General features: G+C 46.4%; 1 protein-coding gene and 1 long non-coding RNA gene across 3 annotated transcripts in view; one reads left to right on the top strand and one right to left on the bottom strand.

Annotated features, from left to right (window-relative positions):
- The window catches only part of LOC121100776, a 52,377-nt gene extending 43,307 nt beyond the window's left edge, over window positions 1-9,070 (top strand). Inside the window, exon 3 of the long non-coding RNA XR_005832579.1 lies at window positions 8,951-9,070. This is a non-coding gene — a long non-coding RNA (uncharacterized LOC121100776). The remainder of the gene's footprint in view (window positions 1-8,950) is intronic.
- Window positions 1-14,290, bottom strand: part of LOC103680008 (zinc finger protein 354B) — a 29,974-nt gene that overhangs the window by 4,697 nt on the left and 10,987 nt on the right. Inside the window, exons 2-4 of one of the 2 annotated variants that reach the window (XM_040622599.1) lie at window positions 13,502-13,587; window positions 8,966-9,092; window positions 8,121-8,216 (exon numbers count right to left, since the gene is read on the bottom strand). In XM_040622599.1, the coding sequence (XP_040478533.1) occupies window positions 8,121-8,216; window positions 8,966-9,092; window positions 13,502-13,567 (289 nt within the window). In that variant the 5' untranslated portion in view covers window positions 13,568-13,587. Of the gene's footprint in view, window positions 1-8,120; window positions 8,217-8,965; window positions 9,093-13,501; window positions 14,284-14,290 lie in introns of those variants that run through there. The other variant, XM_040622598.1, reaches the window with a different exon arrangement.

Raw genomic sequence — 14,290 nt, 5'->3', positions numbered from 1 at the left:
AGTATAAGGACATTCAAAAGTAACTGCATATGGGAAATTTAGAAAGCCACCATACATGCCAAGGGAAACATAAAGGCTTGGAAAAGACATGAGAAAACCTTTAGTTTATATCTCAGGCCGGTTCATAGCATAAAGACACCTGACAACAACAAAAAATCAGTTATATAGAAAAATATATGTATTCATATATACAACTACCAGTTTTCCTTGTTATAAAGTGATTTTACTGAATTGATTTGGACATACTGTAGGTCAAATAATAGTTTCCAAAGATACCAATTGTGGACTTTTTTTTTTTTTTAAGATTTTATTTATTTATTTATTTGACAGAGACAGCCAGCGAGAGAGGGAACACAAGCAGGGGGAGTGGGAGAGGAAGAAACAGGCTCCTAGCAGAGAAGCCCGATGTGGGGCTCGATTCCAGAACACTGGGATCACGCCCTGAGCTGAAGGCAGACGCTTAACAACTGTGCCACCCAGGCGCCCCCAATTGTGGACTTTAAAACTTGACATAACATTGGTAGCTTCAATAGTAATATTCCCCATCAACAAAATGATAAAATAATTCAATTATGTAGAAATACAGAACTCTAGGACTAGCTGGAAACTTGGGAATCACTTAAGCATAATATTTTCATTTCATGAGAAACTAGACTCAGATTAAGCGATTTACCCAAACTCAAATACCTAATAGTAATAAAGCTGGAAATCAAACCAATTTTTCCTAAAACTAGAATCTGATCAATATTTCAACTGATTCTCTATCATCTAAAAATCCAGGCTGTTCTCTAATGCTCCATGCTAGTGTGACATGAAAGTGTTCAGACACTACAATAAGTCATAGTCAGGAGATTCAAGCCTGGAAGAGGCTTTATCAAATAGCTAAGCTAGCCCTCTCCTTGTGAAAAGGAGGAAATATATAAGAAGGAAATCATTCTGGGGAAAGGGGAGAATCTAATTCCCAGAATTATGACATTATAAAATTCAAATGTCTAGTTTGCAACAAAAAAAATTACAAGGCACTAAAAAAAAAAAAGAGAAAGAGAGAGAGATGACTCATTCAAAGCAACAAAATAAATAGACAAAAAACATCTATGAGGAAGAGATGATGGTGGGCATACCACACAAAAACATTTAAAATTAAAACACTTTTCAAGATGCTCAGGAGAGCTAAAGGAAGATATGGGTAAAGGTCATGAAAATGATTTAAAAAATGAAAATATCAATAAAGAAAAAACCAAAATGAAATATTGGAGTTGAGGGCACCTGGGTGGCTCAGTCGGTTAGTCGGCTGCCTTCAGCCCAGGTCATGATCCCAGGGTCCTTGCTTAGCAAGGAGCCTGCTTCTCCCTCTCCCTCTGCTTGCCATTCCCCCTCCTTGTTCTCTCTTTCTCTCCCTCTCTCTGTCAAATAAATAAATCTTTAAAACAAAATTCTGGAGTTGAAAACTGCAATAACCGAAAATTTCACTAGAGAGATTAAAAAATCAGATTTCAGCAGGCAGAAGAATCAGTGAACTTGAAGATAGGCCATTAAAATTACTAAGTCTAAGGAAGAACAACAAGAAAAAATACTGAAGAAAGTAAACAGAGAGCCTAAGAGACCTGTGGGACACCATCAAATGATCCAAAATAGCATTGTGGAAATCCTGAAAGGGAAAAGGGAAAGGGGCAGAGAGATCATTTGAGGACAATGGCTGAAAACTTCCCAAATTTGATGTGAGATACGAATCTACAAATTCATGAAGCGTAATGAACTACAAAAAGGATAAAGTCAAAGACACCAACACTGAGACACGTTATCACCAAACTTTAAAACCCAAAGCCAAAAAGAGAATATTGAAAGCAGCAAGAGAGAAAGAAGACTTATAACATACAAGGGATCTTCAATAAGATTATCAGATTTCTCATAGGAACTTTGGAGGCCAGAAAGTATTGAGTTGATATAGTCGAAGTGCTAAAAGGGGAAAAAAAAAAAACCTCTAAAAAGAGAATTCTCTATCTGGTAAACCATCAAGCTGTATTTTAAGGCACACAATGTATAATGATGCAATTTGTGACAACAGTAACTGAAAGGCGATGAGGATAGAGGTATACAGAAGGAGAGATTTTGTACATTACTGTACTTAAGGTGATATAAATTCAAGTCAGAGTGTTATAAGTTTAGGATGTTAAACATAATCCCAATGGTAACCAAAAAGAAAATACTTACACAACATATATATATAAGAAAATGGGAGGGGAATTAAAATGTTTCACTCCAAAAAATCAACTAAACATAAAAGGAGACAGTGATGCAGGAAATCAGAGACAAAATGATATAAGGCGTATAGAAAGCAAATAGCAAAATGGCAGATTAAGTCCCTCATATCAGTAATTACCTCAAATATAAAAACATTAACTTCATTCTCTAGTCAAAATACAGATATTGGCAGAATGGAGAAAAACCCATAATCTAACTATATGCTGTCTATATAAGACTCACGTCTTTTATTTTTTCTTTTTATTGAAGTATAATTAACATTCAGTATATATTAGTTTCAGGTATACAATATAATGAGTCAACGATTCTATACATGACTCAGTGCTCATAAAAGAGGTAAACTCTTGATCCTCTTTATTTCACTCCTCTCCCCACCCACCTCAACCACTAGTTTATTCTCTGTATTTCAGAGTCTGTTTTTTTGTTTGAATAAGAGATTCACTTTAGATCGAAAGACACAAATAGTTGAAAGTGAGAAGATGGAAAGATATACTTCACGCAAATAGAAGTACCAAAAGAGTTGGAGTGGCTGTACTAGGATCAGACAAAATAAACTTTAGAAAACAAGTTATAAGAGACAAATGATGATGTATATTCATAAAAGGTTCAATTCAGCAAGAAGACATTACATTTACATACCTAATAATACATCCTCAAAACACATGAAGCAAAAATTAACAAAACTGAAGGGAGAAGTAGTTCTACAATAATAGTTGGAGACTTCAATACCCTACATTCAATAAGGGATAGAACTACCTGACGAAAAGAAGAAATATAGGACTTGAACAACACAATAAACCAACTAGATCTAACGGATACATACGGAATGCGCTATCCATCAAAACAGAGATAACCCCCCAAACAGACTTAACTATAGAGAACAAAATCATGGTTACTAGGTGGGAGGTTGGGGGGGGGGTCGGTGAAACAGCTGGTGGGAATTAAAGAGTATACTGACCATGATGAGAACTGAGTAATGCATAGAAGTGTTGAATCATTATATTGTACATCTGAAACTAATATAGCACTATGCGAACTATACTGGAATTTAAAAGAAAGGAAGAAAAAAAATAAATAAAAATGGGCAAAGGACTTGAATAGACATTTCCCTATAGGAGATATACCAGTGGCCAGTAAGCATCTGAAAAGACAGTCAACATCACGAATCAGTAGGGAAATACAAATCAAAACCACCAGATACCACTTTAAATCCATTAGTATAGCTGTGGAAAAAACAAAAGAAACCAGAAAATAACCAATACTGGCAAGAATGTGGACACTGGAACCCTTATCCATTGCTGGTGAGACTGTAAACTAATGTGGCCACAATGGAAAATAATATAGCAGCTCCTCGAAAAGTTAAGTAGAGAATTACCAAGTGCTCCAGCAATTCCACTCCAAGGTACCCGAAAGAACTGAAAGCAAGGACTCAAAGAGAGATTTGTACACCCATTTTCAGAGTAGCATTATTCACAATAGCCAAAAGACGGAAATCATCCAGATTTCCAGTGACGGAAGGATAAACACAATGCAGTGCATACATATAATGGAATATCATTCAGCCTTAAGACAATGGGATTCTGACAGATCTACACCATGGATGAACCTTGAAGCTATTATGCGGAATGAAGGAAGCCGGACACAAAATGACAAGTGTGATAAGATACCAATTCTGTGAGGTTCCTGGAAGAGTCAAACGCATAGAGACAGAGAACAGAACAGTGATTACCAGGGGCCGGGGAGAGAGGTGGATGGGGACCTGGTGTTTGGTGGGGACAGAGTTTCAGGAAGGGATTTTGAAGAACTTCTGCACCCGGATGGTGGGGACGGCTGCACAGAACTGGGAATGAACTTAACGCCACCAAACTGTACACTTAAAAATGGTTAACATGGTAAATTTTACATTATTTGTACTTTAGCATAATAAAAAATTGTTAGGGGACAATAAAACGTTTTGTCAGCACTGTGGATAAACTGGAACCTCCATGCAAACATAGCTGGCGGGAAGGTAAAAGTACAGTTGCTCTGGAAAATACTGTGGCGCTACCTCGAAAGGGAACAAGGTCTCCATACCTTTTTCTCAAAGCATTTCTTTGAGAAAATTTGTATTTCTAAATCCTTCCTCTGCGTTTTTGATATGAAATGTGTGTAAACCTTGTAAAGCCTCTGTGAACATTATAACCCAAGGATGTTTTTGTTTGTTTGTTAAGTAGGCTCCGCGCAGCGTGGAGCCCAGGGTGGGGCTCAAACTCACAACTCTGAGGTCCAGAACTGGGCTGAGATCAAGAGTCAGATGCTTAACTGCTTAACCAACTAAGCCACCCGGCCCCCACCAATGAATTAAGATCCTGGGAGCCATCTCTTTGAAATGTAAACATTAAGAAGGGAGCCAGGAGAGGTTTTATGAAGGGGAGTGAAATGACCTGATTTACCTTTTAACAGAGTATTCTGGCAGCTATGAGAACAGAGGTTGGTGGCAGGAGGGAGGCGCAGGGCCAGCGGGAGTCTTCTTGGGGAGGGAGGTGGGCAGGGGACAAGGACAAGACTGACCAAATATGCTGGAGATGCCTACAGGGCACGTGGGCTCAGCTTTCACTCCGAAGAGAGTCACTCTTTAAATCCACCGCCCTCTGGGTCCCTGGGCTGCTAAGGGCAGCACCTCTGTGCCCCTTAGAAAAAGACGCCCCTCGCTCTGTGTGGGGGGCAGTGCCCAGGCGACCCCTCAGCTGACCACGTGGTGGCACGGCTTCAGTCCCCCCACCAGGCTTCTTACACTGAGATGACAAAGGAAGAGAAAATGACGGGGGGAAACACATCTTCATTGGAAGCTGTTTACCCAGATCATCCCCGCATTTTTAAATTTTAGATTTCAGGACTATTCCACATTCGGTGTAAAGCTAACTCATGCTGTACAGGCTGGTGTAATCACCTCATGACGGCTCTTCTGGAAAAGCCCCACCTCAGCTGTGCTCATTCTTAAGCGAGAGACTCAGAGGAGACGCACACCCTTCGTGCCACCTCCTTCCATCTCTCAATTTAAACACACGCACCCCGGGAGTGACCGTTTGTTTTTCTCTGCTTTGTTTTTCCTACTTGTGAATAGTTTTGAAATACAAATTAATTCTCTTTCTTTTAGAAAAGGACATGTGGAGGCCGCTAGGGGTTGCAGGAGTCCTACCCTGGGAGCACGGGCTTCTCCGTCACTGGCTGTGCAGGGGCAGGTTTCGGTTCTGGTCTAGAGTTAACCGCCTGAGGTCCTTCCAGAACCCCCAGTCCTGCACCTGTGCTCACAGGGAAGGGAGCTGCCCCTGGGACGGAAGCTCTTCTGAGGCCACGTTGGTCCCGGCAGACGGAGACGCGCGAAAGGGCTGCGGGACAGATGACCACGCGCCAGCACTGCCAGGCCCGGGTGACCGGCAGCTCTGAGGAAGGAGGGGAGGACAGTCCGTCCCGTCCGGAGACATGCACGTACTGCTCAGCTGCGCTGTTGCCCTCAGGGACGTCTCCCCGAACCCGAGGAGGAGGCTGGCTGAGGACTCCAGCCCCGTCCCCCGGTGGCCCCGGCGCCTCTCTGCACAGCTCTGGGCTCCAGCCACACATCCTACTCCCCGTAACCCCGGAATACTCGCTTCACTCAGAGTCATTCATGGATGCGAGGCTCCCGAGGCGCGGGGAAAGGGAAGATCCTTCTCTCCTCGGATCCTTCGTGCCAGGCTCGGCCCCCACCCCACAGCGGGACGGAAGGCCCTGCGGACCCTCAGCACTTGGGGGTGGCCTCTGCCAGCTTCCCAACCTTCGTGTCTTTCTCCCAAACCAGAGTTACAAAGACAGACATCCAGACAAGGGTGGTTCCCGCAGCAGAAACCTCAGCGCACGGTGGGAAGAAAGCTCCCCTGGCCCAGGGGTTTGAGGAAGGGGACAGCCGGGCCCGCAGCTCCTCTGCGGGGCCCACGGCATGAGGGGCCGTCAGGGACACGTCTGGACCGACAACAGCCGGGACGAGCCCCCACTTCCACGCCAACAGGCCCCCCGTGGTCTGCAGGCTGCTGTCAGCAGAGTCTACACCAGGCCGTGGTCAGGCTACTTCCAACCCCCCAGGCGCCCTGCCTCGCTCTCAGACGCCGACCAAATCCTGTGTCCGGCTCCCGGCTCAGTGGGATCAGGTCCCTGCTGCTGTCTCCTGGCTCCGGGCAGCACATGCTGGCCTCCTTTCTCTGGACTCACACAGCCCTTTCCTGTGGCTGGACTACGGCTCCACATCCTGGGATCCCAGCTCCTCTGGGAAGCCTCTGCCCGCACCGCCCCTCCCGCTGCACGCTCTCACAGCACCCTGCATCTTTCCTGCGGGGTCATTCTACACCCCCTGTGCGCTCAGCGCACGATCACTTCTCTCCCCTCTCGACTGTGACCTCCAGCCGGCAGGACCTGCGTCTTTCTGCCCCATGTTGCCCAGCGGAGAGCTCATGCAGCGGAGGGCTCACGCACCGTTCATTATGGGACAGGAAAGCAGTGGCTGGGGGTTTGAACCTGGTCCTTCCCCCATTCGTCAGCTCTCGTCCCCAACTTCCCTGTCAGCCGGCTCTCCAGTTCCTCTCCTCTGATGACTTCTCAGGCTCAGCCTGTCTTCTTCCCTAAGCCACCTCGTAAATGGCGAGGTTTCCTGGGATTCTGTCCTCTGCTCTGTGTCCTCACCTGGTCAGCTCAAGGCGTCACATGCCACCTCTGTACAGACTGCTACCTGACCTCCCTTCCGAGTTCCCACAGACCTCATAGGACTGTTCACCGGCACCCCTCCCCGAACATTCCACTCGCATCTCCAGGGAGACCCATCCCACAGCGAAGTCACCCTACAGCCTTAACAAAGGGGCCCCTCTTCTTCCTTCCTGGACGCCAGTGCCCGTGCCTTTGTCCAGACCCTAGAAACATCTCACCTACCTTATTGCAAGTGTCTCCAGGAAGGTTCCACGTCGGGTTTCCCCTCACTTTCAATTTACCCCCCAAATGCTCCAACGTGACCATGCTTATTAAACTCAAATTATACAAGGACTTCATGAATCTATTCTCTATGAAATGTTCAGATTACATAAAACTGAAGCCCTTTCATTCCGCCCCTTCTCGAATCCATTCCCAGTGGAGCTCCTGGCACAGCTCAGGTGTGTCCCCTCACCTTTGTGTCTGCACTTCCACACACATTATACACACACAGCCACGTCATCTCCCTTTAGCATTAGCGGGGACACATCAGCACTGTGCTCCCTTGCCCGCCCCCAGCTCTGTCCACACCAGCTGCTCTTGTTTCTGACAGTGGCATTCGATGCCGGAGCGGGGACTTGCCCCAGCTTCTCCAGTCACATCCTTACCGGAGGACATTTATATTGTTTCAGATTTCAGCCAATTTTTCTAAAATACCAAGAACTTCAGTCTTCCACTTAAAATCCCTTATTTCCACGGGAAGGTCCCATCTCCGAGTCTTGTCAAAGCCTGTTGTGACGGAGCCCTGCTAGCTTTCTGACACCCTTTCCTTCCTTGGCTCCTTCTCTCACAGACCCTGAGCCTCAGTCAGAATGATTTTCTGCGATTCCTTAAATACACTGTTTGCTGACTGAATACCCGATGTGCAGCCCTCCTCTGAGAACAGGAAGGAATAAGAAGAGACCCTGAGAGATTCACTTGGGAAGTGATTACCAGAGAATAAGAGGAAGCTCGCGTCTGGGGCCTGAACATCACCTCTCTGCCAACTCTGGAGGACAGAGGCCCAGGAGAAACTTTCCCGACCGACATCTCCAAGCCGCACTGTCCACTTACCACCCAGACTGCTGCCCGAGCCCGTCCCCGGCCCCTCAGTCCCACCCACTCACCTAGAGAGGGGCCTCCAGGACTTTCTTTCTCTACCTTCCAGGGATCTTCTCCTTGCTGCAACAGGGAGATCACTTTTGGTTTGGAAAACAGGAGTCCTGTCGTAGACAAAAAAAAAAAAAAAAAGAGAGAGAGAAAAGACTTGGTTTTGTTTTGACTCAAAAAGGCATCACGGATCTGAGTGGAAAACTCAGGGGATGGCACAAAGAGCTTCGGTGGGGTGCTTGAGCCGTACCCGTGACCTGAGGGCATGTGTGGGGGGAAAGGCAAGGAGCATGGCTTCGTAGTAAGTAGTTGTAGGTTAGGAAACAGGGTACACGTGCCGCTTTGATGACTAGAGTATGGATGGCTTTCTACAGAAGAGGGAATACGTTAGATGTACAGACGAAATATTTGTAAACAGGTACCCACAGCAAGATACTGTGCACCAAGTGCCCTGTTTACAATGAGAAAGCACCATCTGACTCCCGTTCAAAGATGCATCGTACAACGTTCGTCTGTCTGGAAGGGAGAATCGGGAAAGGCTGGGGACAGGTTAATGAAGACGGCTGAGGGATGCTCTCTGCTGTGAGCTGAGCAAACAAATCACAGAAAATCATAGCAGGAGAATGTTGCCTGAACTATGAGGGAATTTCTAACATGCAAGTATGTTAACCATCCCACGCGTGGGACAAATCCATGCCTGTAAGGGGAAAGAAGTTTTAAATATTTACTTATTCACAATGTGTACAATCCTAAGGCAAAATTCAGCTACAAGTTCCCGTTGACCCATGGCTTCTGTGCAGGGAAGCAGGTGCTGACTTATGCTAACGTCTGACTTTCTCATCTACAGGGACAGTTCCCTTACCCAGTGAGACCAGGTTAGTGTAGTTCTCCAGCATCACTTCCTGGTACACGTTTCTCTGAGAAGGACCCAGCTTCCTCCACTCATCCCGCGTAAAGAGCACAGCCACATCCTCGAAGGTCACCGACACCTGGAATGACAAGCCATCCCAGCTCACCCAGGACCTCCCATCACACAGAGTGAAGAAGGCGGCAGTGGGGGGTAGATGGACTGCCATGAAAGGCTTCTGATGTTATTCCGGTTTCTGAAGGCTTCAGGTAATTTCTTTAATGAACCGTCGGCCAGTGACACATACTGAGCAGCGTGAAGTATTAACCAGGCCTGTGGTAACCACTATAAGGAGATGTGGGGAGGAATTAAGACCAGTGGAGTGTGAATTAGAATAATCTCACTCATGGCGATTTGATAATACATATTAAAAGCTTTAAAATGTGTTTATTCTTTAACTCACGAATTATTGTATTTGAATTATAATGAACAGTACACAAAAATGCACACAGCGCATTTATCATGGTTTCGGTAATAGCAAAAAAGTAGAAGCCAGCTAAGTCATCACAGATGATGAAGGGTAGGGTCGCTAACGGAAGGCACTTTCTGAGTGCTCCCTGAAGCTGGAGGACGGAAATCACGGAAACTGAAATCTCTCTCTTCTAGTGAATGCTTTACACGGGCCAGGTACAATCCTTAGAGCGTTCTATTAATCTTTTTTTTTAAAATTCAGTTAGCTATTAATCTTTAATATAAGCTTTATTTAAAAATCACAACAACCCTAAGAGAAGCTATTAACACTGTCCCCATTTACATGAGAGAAAACAGCCATGGAGAAGATAAATTTGCCTAAAGTCCCATAGGTAGTCAGTGGTAGAGCTGGGATTCCAGTCCAGGTACATGGCCAAGGTTCCATTCTTTTTTTTTTTTTTTTAAAGATTTTATTTATTTATTCGACAGAGATAGAGACAGCCAGCAAGAGAGGGAACACAAGCAGGGGGAGTGGGAGAGGAAGAGGTAGGCTCATAGCGGAGGAGCCTGATGTGGGGCTCGATCCCATAACGACAGGATCACGCCCTGAGCCGAAGGCAGATGCTTAACCGCTGTGCCACCCAGGCGCCCCTCAAGGTTCCATTCTTAACCGTTCTGCAAAAATGCCTCTCAGAACCTACCGCAGAGGGCTATTAAATAAGTGAGATAATCCATACAATGTAATTAATACTGTGTCTGGGTCATATCAAAGCTTTAGATATTAGCTATTCTCACATCAATATAAAATACTATGCAACCAATATAACTGATGGTTAGGTCAGTATTTGTTAAAAAGACATCCATGTTAATGTTAAATACAAACAACAGGTTATATTTCAGTGTGTAGTTTGTACTGATTTCTGATAAAAAATTAATATATATATAATATATATATAACATATATAATATATATATAACATATATATACATATATAATATATATAACATATATATATATATGTATATATATATATATGCTGAGAGATGCACAACAAATGATTGAGAGTGATTCTCTCCAGTTGGTGGGGTTAAGGGTGATTCTACTTTTCTTTGAATATATGAAAAAAAATATACAGTTGACCCTTGCACAAGGAGGGGGTTAGAGGCACTGACCTCGCACGCAGTCAAAATCCACACATAACTTTTGACTCCCCCAAAACCTAACTACTAATAGCCTACTGTTGACTGGAAGCCTTCCCGAGAACATAAACAGTTAACACATATTTTGCCTGCTATATGTATTGTATACGGTATTCTTACACTAAAGTAAGCTAGAGAAAAGAAAATGTTATTAAGAAAATCATAAGGGGACGCCTCAGTGGTTCGGTCGGTTAAGCGTCCAATTCTTGATTTCCACTCAGGTCACGATCTCAGGGTTGTGGGACTGAGCCCTGCGTCATGCTCTGCGCTCAGCACGGAGTCTCGCTGAGATTCTCTTTCTCTCTCTCTCTCTCTCTCTCTGTCTCCCCTTGTCTACTTGTGCCCTATCTCAAAAAAGAAACCAAAAAAAGAAAAAAAAGTAAGAGAAATACATTTATAGTACTGTACTGTATTGATTGAAAAAAAATCCCCGTATAAGTGGACCTGCCCAGTTCAAACCCGTGTTGTTCAAGGGTCAACTCTACACACAAATACATATACATACATATATATATGCATATTTTATTCTCTAAAATTTTACCATGATGATACACTATTTTTATGGTAAGAAAAAGCATTAAATTATTTACATATTGGGAAGGAATATAAGAAATAATTTTTGGAGGCGCCTGGGTGGCACAGCGGTTAAGCGTCTGCCTTCGGCTCAGGGCGTGATCCCGGCGTTATGGGATCGAGCCCCACATCAGGCTCCTCCGCTATGAGCCTGCTTCTTCCTCTCCCACTCCCCCTGCTTGTGTTCCCTCTCTCGCTGGCTGTCTCTATCTCTGTCAAATAAATAAATAAAATCTTTAAAAAAAAAAAAAAGAAATAATTTTTGCTCTCAAAGAATTTACCATCCAACTGGCAGACAAGATAAACACATGAAATAATTTGATCAATGAAAGAAAAATGTGTGGCTGGACAGGACCTCACACCATCTCCCAGCTCAATCCTCATTTTAGAGATGGGGACCAGAAGGTCCCCAGGCAGTCAGGATCCTGGGCCACATACTTTATCAGGGGCAGAGGCAGGACAATAACTAAAGTCTTCTGTTAACTCAGCACTCGGTATATTCTCTTTCTGGTCTTAAACGCCTGTCACAGAGTTTTACACACAAGCCCATGGAGTACGGACATATGGGAGCAGGTGAGGTTAGGGAGAATGCCACATGCATTCGCTCCCCTGCAAGGATGGAGAACATTCTGGGCAAGACAGCAACATGGCTCTGTGGGAACAGGAGAGGAAAGCTTTAGAAAAAAGCAGCCCAGATGTGCACTGGCCGGCCCCAGCCCGAAGATCAACCACCACCGCGTTTCATGGGCCCAAATACAACAGGACAGCGGAGAAGAGCTCCGGGAACACGGGGGCTGGGTCTGCCCCGGGTTCTGAAAGAGACACCAGGGGAATGGCTGCGCAGTGACGAGCCTCGGCCCAGAGGCCAGACACGCTGGGGTGCGAATTCAGGTTACTGGACATCTCTGAGCCTCAGTTTGCTCATGTGTAAAACGGGGATGATCACTGCTGTGCTGGCTGAGAGTGAGAACAAAGGCAAAGCCCTCAGGCCGACCCCCAGCAACATTAACTGTTGCTGTTAGATGAAGACGAGCAATGAAAGGACAAGTCCTAGCGACACGGTACAGCAGTTCCCACCTGTCAGCATGAGCGGTATTATCACCACGGTAGCATCATCCGGCTCCCACGACCACCCCATGTTGGGCATCTGCTAGTGCCCAGCCCCGATCTAAACACTTTCCATGCACTAACTCCCGTGATCCGCCCACCTACCCCGTGAGGTCGGCATGCTTGCTATTCCCATTGTCCAGGCGAGGAAACGCAGGGAGAGATGGAGCTATTTGTCCAAGGCCCACAAACAACCGAGGAGATGGGTTCAAGCCCCGCAGTCTGGCTTCAAGCCCCGCTTCTTACCCACTGGAGACCCTGCTCTCCTCTCCTGATATCCCGCGAAACCCTCCCCTGGGGAGTCCTCTCTGCCCCTTGCAGTCCAGAGATCTCTCCAACCGTGTCACCTCCAACACGCTTATTCTTTGTTCTTGCACTGGCTCACCCGGACCGGGTCCCTCCCCCATTTCCAACAACAGAAGGATGAAAATGGCAGGTCAAGAACAGTTTTCAAGAGAGTGTAGAAGCAAGGCACATGATCCACAAAGTAAAGAGGGAGAAAAAACTAACAATGGTGGGTTGGAGAAGCCTAGGGAAGGTATCCTAAAGAAAAGCCGAGGGTAGGGGCTCCTGGGTGGCTCAGTCGTTAAGCGTCTGCCTTCGGCTCAGGTCATGATTCCAGGGTCCTGGGATCGAGCCCCGTATCAGGCTCCCCGTTCAGCAGGAAGCCTGCTTCTCCCTCTCCCACTCCCCCTGCTGGTGTTCCCTCTCTCGCTGTGTCTCTCTCTGTCCAATAAATACAAAAAGAAAAAAAAGGAAAAGCCAAGGGTAGGGAGGGAGACCAGGGCGAGCCAAGGAAGCAGGGCCAGAAGGAACTGCCAGGTGTGTGTGTGTGTGTGTGTGTGTGTGTGTGTGTGTGTGTTCTGTCACCACGGGGCATCTGACCTGTCAAGTTAGTAATCATACACTGAATTGAGATTAATGAATAAAAAGAAGTGTCCATTAGGAAAAGAAAAGAGAAATACTAGACCTGGATTGGCAGGGAGGAGGCAAACATTCCCTACAGAATTCACCCTCCACCTGCGTGGATCAACTCCTCAAGGAGAAAAGGGCTTGGGCTCCAAATGCTGGAGGAAAGTTGTACTGACTAGAGAACTTCAGTTCAACGGTGGGTAAGTGCATAAGTAAATCTATCTATCTATCTATCTATCTATCTATCTATCTATCTATCTATCAGACCTGAGATGGCAATGAACTCACTTGAGACCTTGCTTCCCTCGGTCCCATAGCCATATCTTCTTTCTGGGCTCTTCCCCGAGGATGCATGCAGTCTCCAGAAGGCAGATCTGAAAGAGGAAAAAGGGAGCCAGGAAGGAGAAGCCCCCTCTGCTTTTCAGCCCTGAGAATCACCAGCTCTGAAATCCTTACACCACCTGAGAATGACACCACGTGCCCTGGGAAAGGGAAGTCAGAAGGAGCTGGGGGTAGGCAGGCCCAGAGACAAGGACCAGCCCACAGGGGTCCGGGCCCCAACCCTTCCCCGAGTGGCTCAGAGAAAAAGGCCCTAGGACTCCAGCTGCAGTAGCAGCAGCAATGAATCACTGAACCTCCCCGCGGGCCAGGCACCGCCCCCATGGCTCAGTCCCGCAGCACAGCTGGCATTGTCCACGCCTGTTTTACAGATCAGGAAACAGGGCAGAGCGGGAGCCACCTGCCCCAGTGCATACAGCCAGCGAGGGCGCACCGGGATCCATACCGCGCGCTCCAGAGCACCTGCTCTAACCTCACTGCCCGCAGGGGACAACTTTTCTCCACCTCAAGCTGCCCCCCGCCCAACTCCTCCCCCTCCTGTCAAGGAATCTTCCTTTTAGGTTTTCAGAGAAAAGTGCTTCGGAAAAGGTTGACAGCAGTTTTCCTCCGGCGGCCAGAGGGCTGCCGTCTGGAGGAGCAGGCACAGAAGCCGAAAAGCTGGGTTCCAGTCCAGGTTCTGCCCTGGAGGGAAGCCGGCAACTCACTTCTATCGGAAAACACATCTCTGCGCCTGCAGCC

Source organism: Ursus maritimus, unplaced genomic scaffold (genome assembly GCF_017311325.1).
Source record: "Ursus maritimus isolate PB19 unplaced genomic scaffold, ASM1731132v1 scaffold_5, whole genome shotgun sequence".
Classification (NCBI taxonomy): domain Eukaryota; kingdom Metazoa; phylum Chordata; class Mammalia; order Carnivora; family Ursidae; genus Ursus; species Ursus maritimus.
The sequence above is the reverse complement of the archived record's forward strand: the minus strand, read 5'-3'. Positions and strand labels throughout refer to the sequence as shown.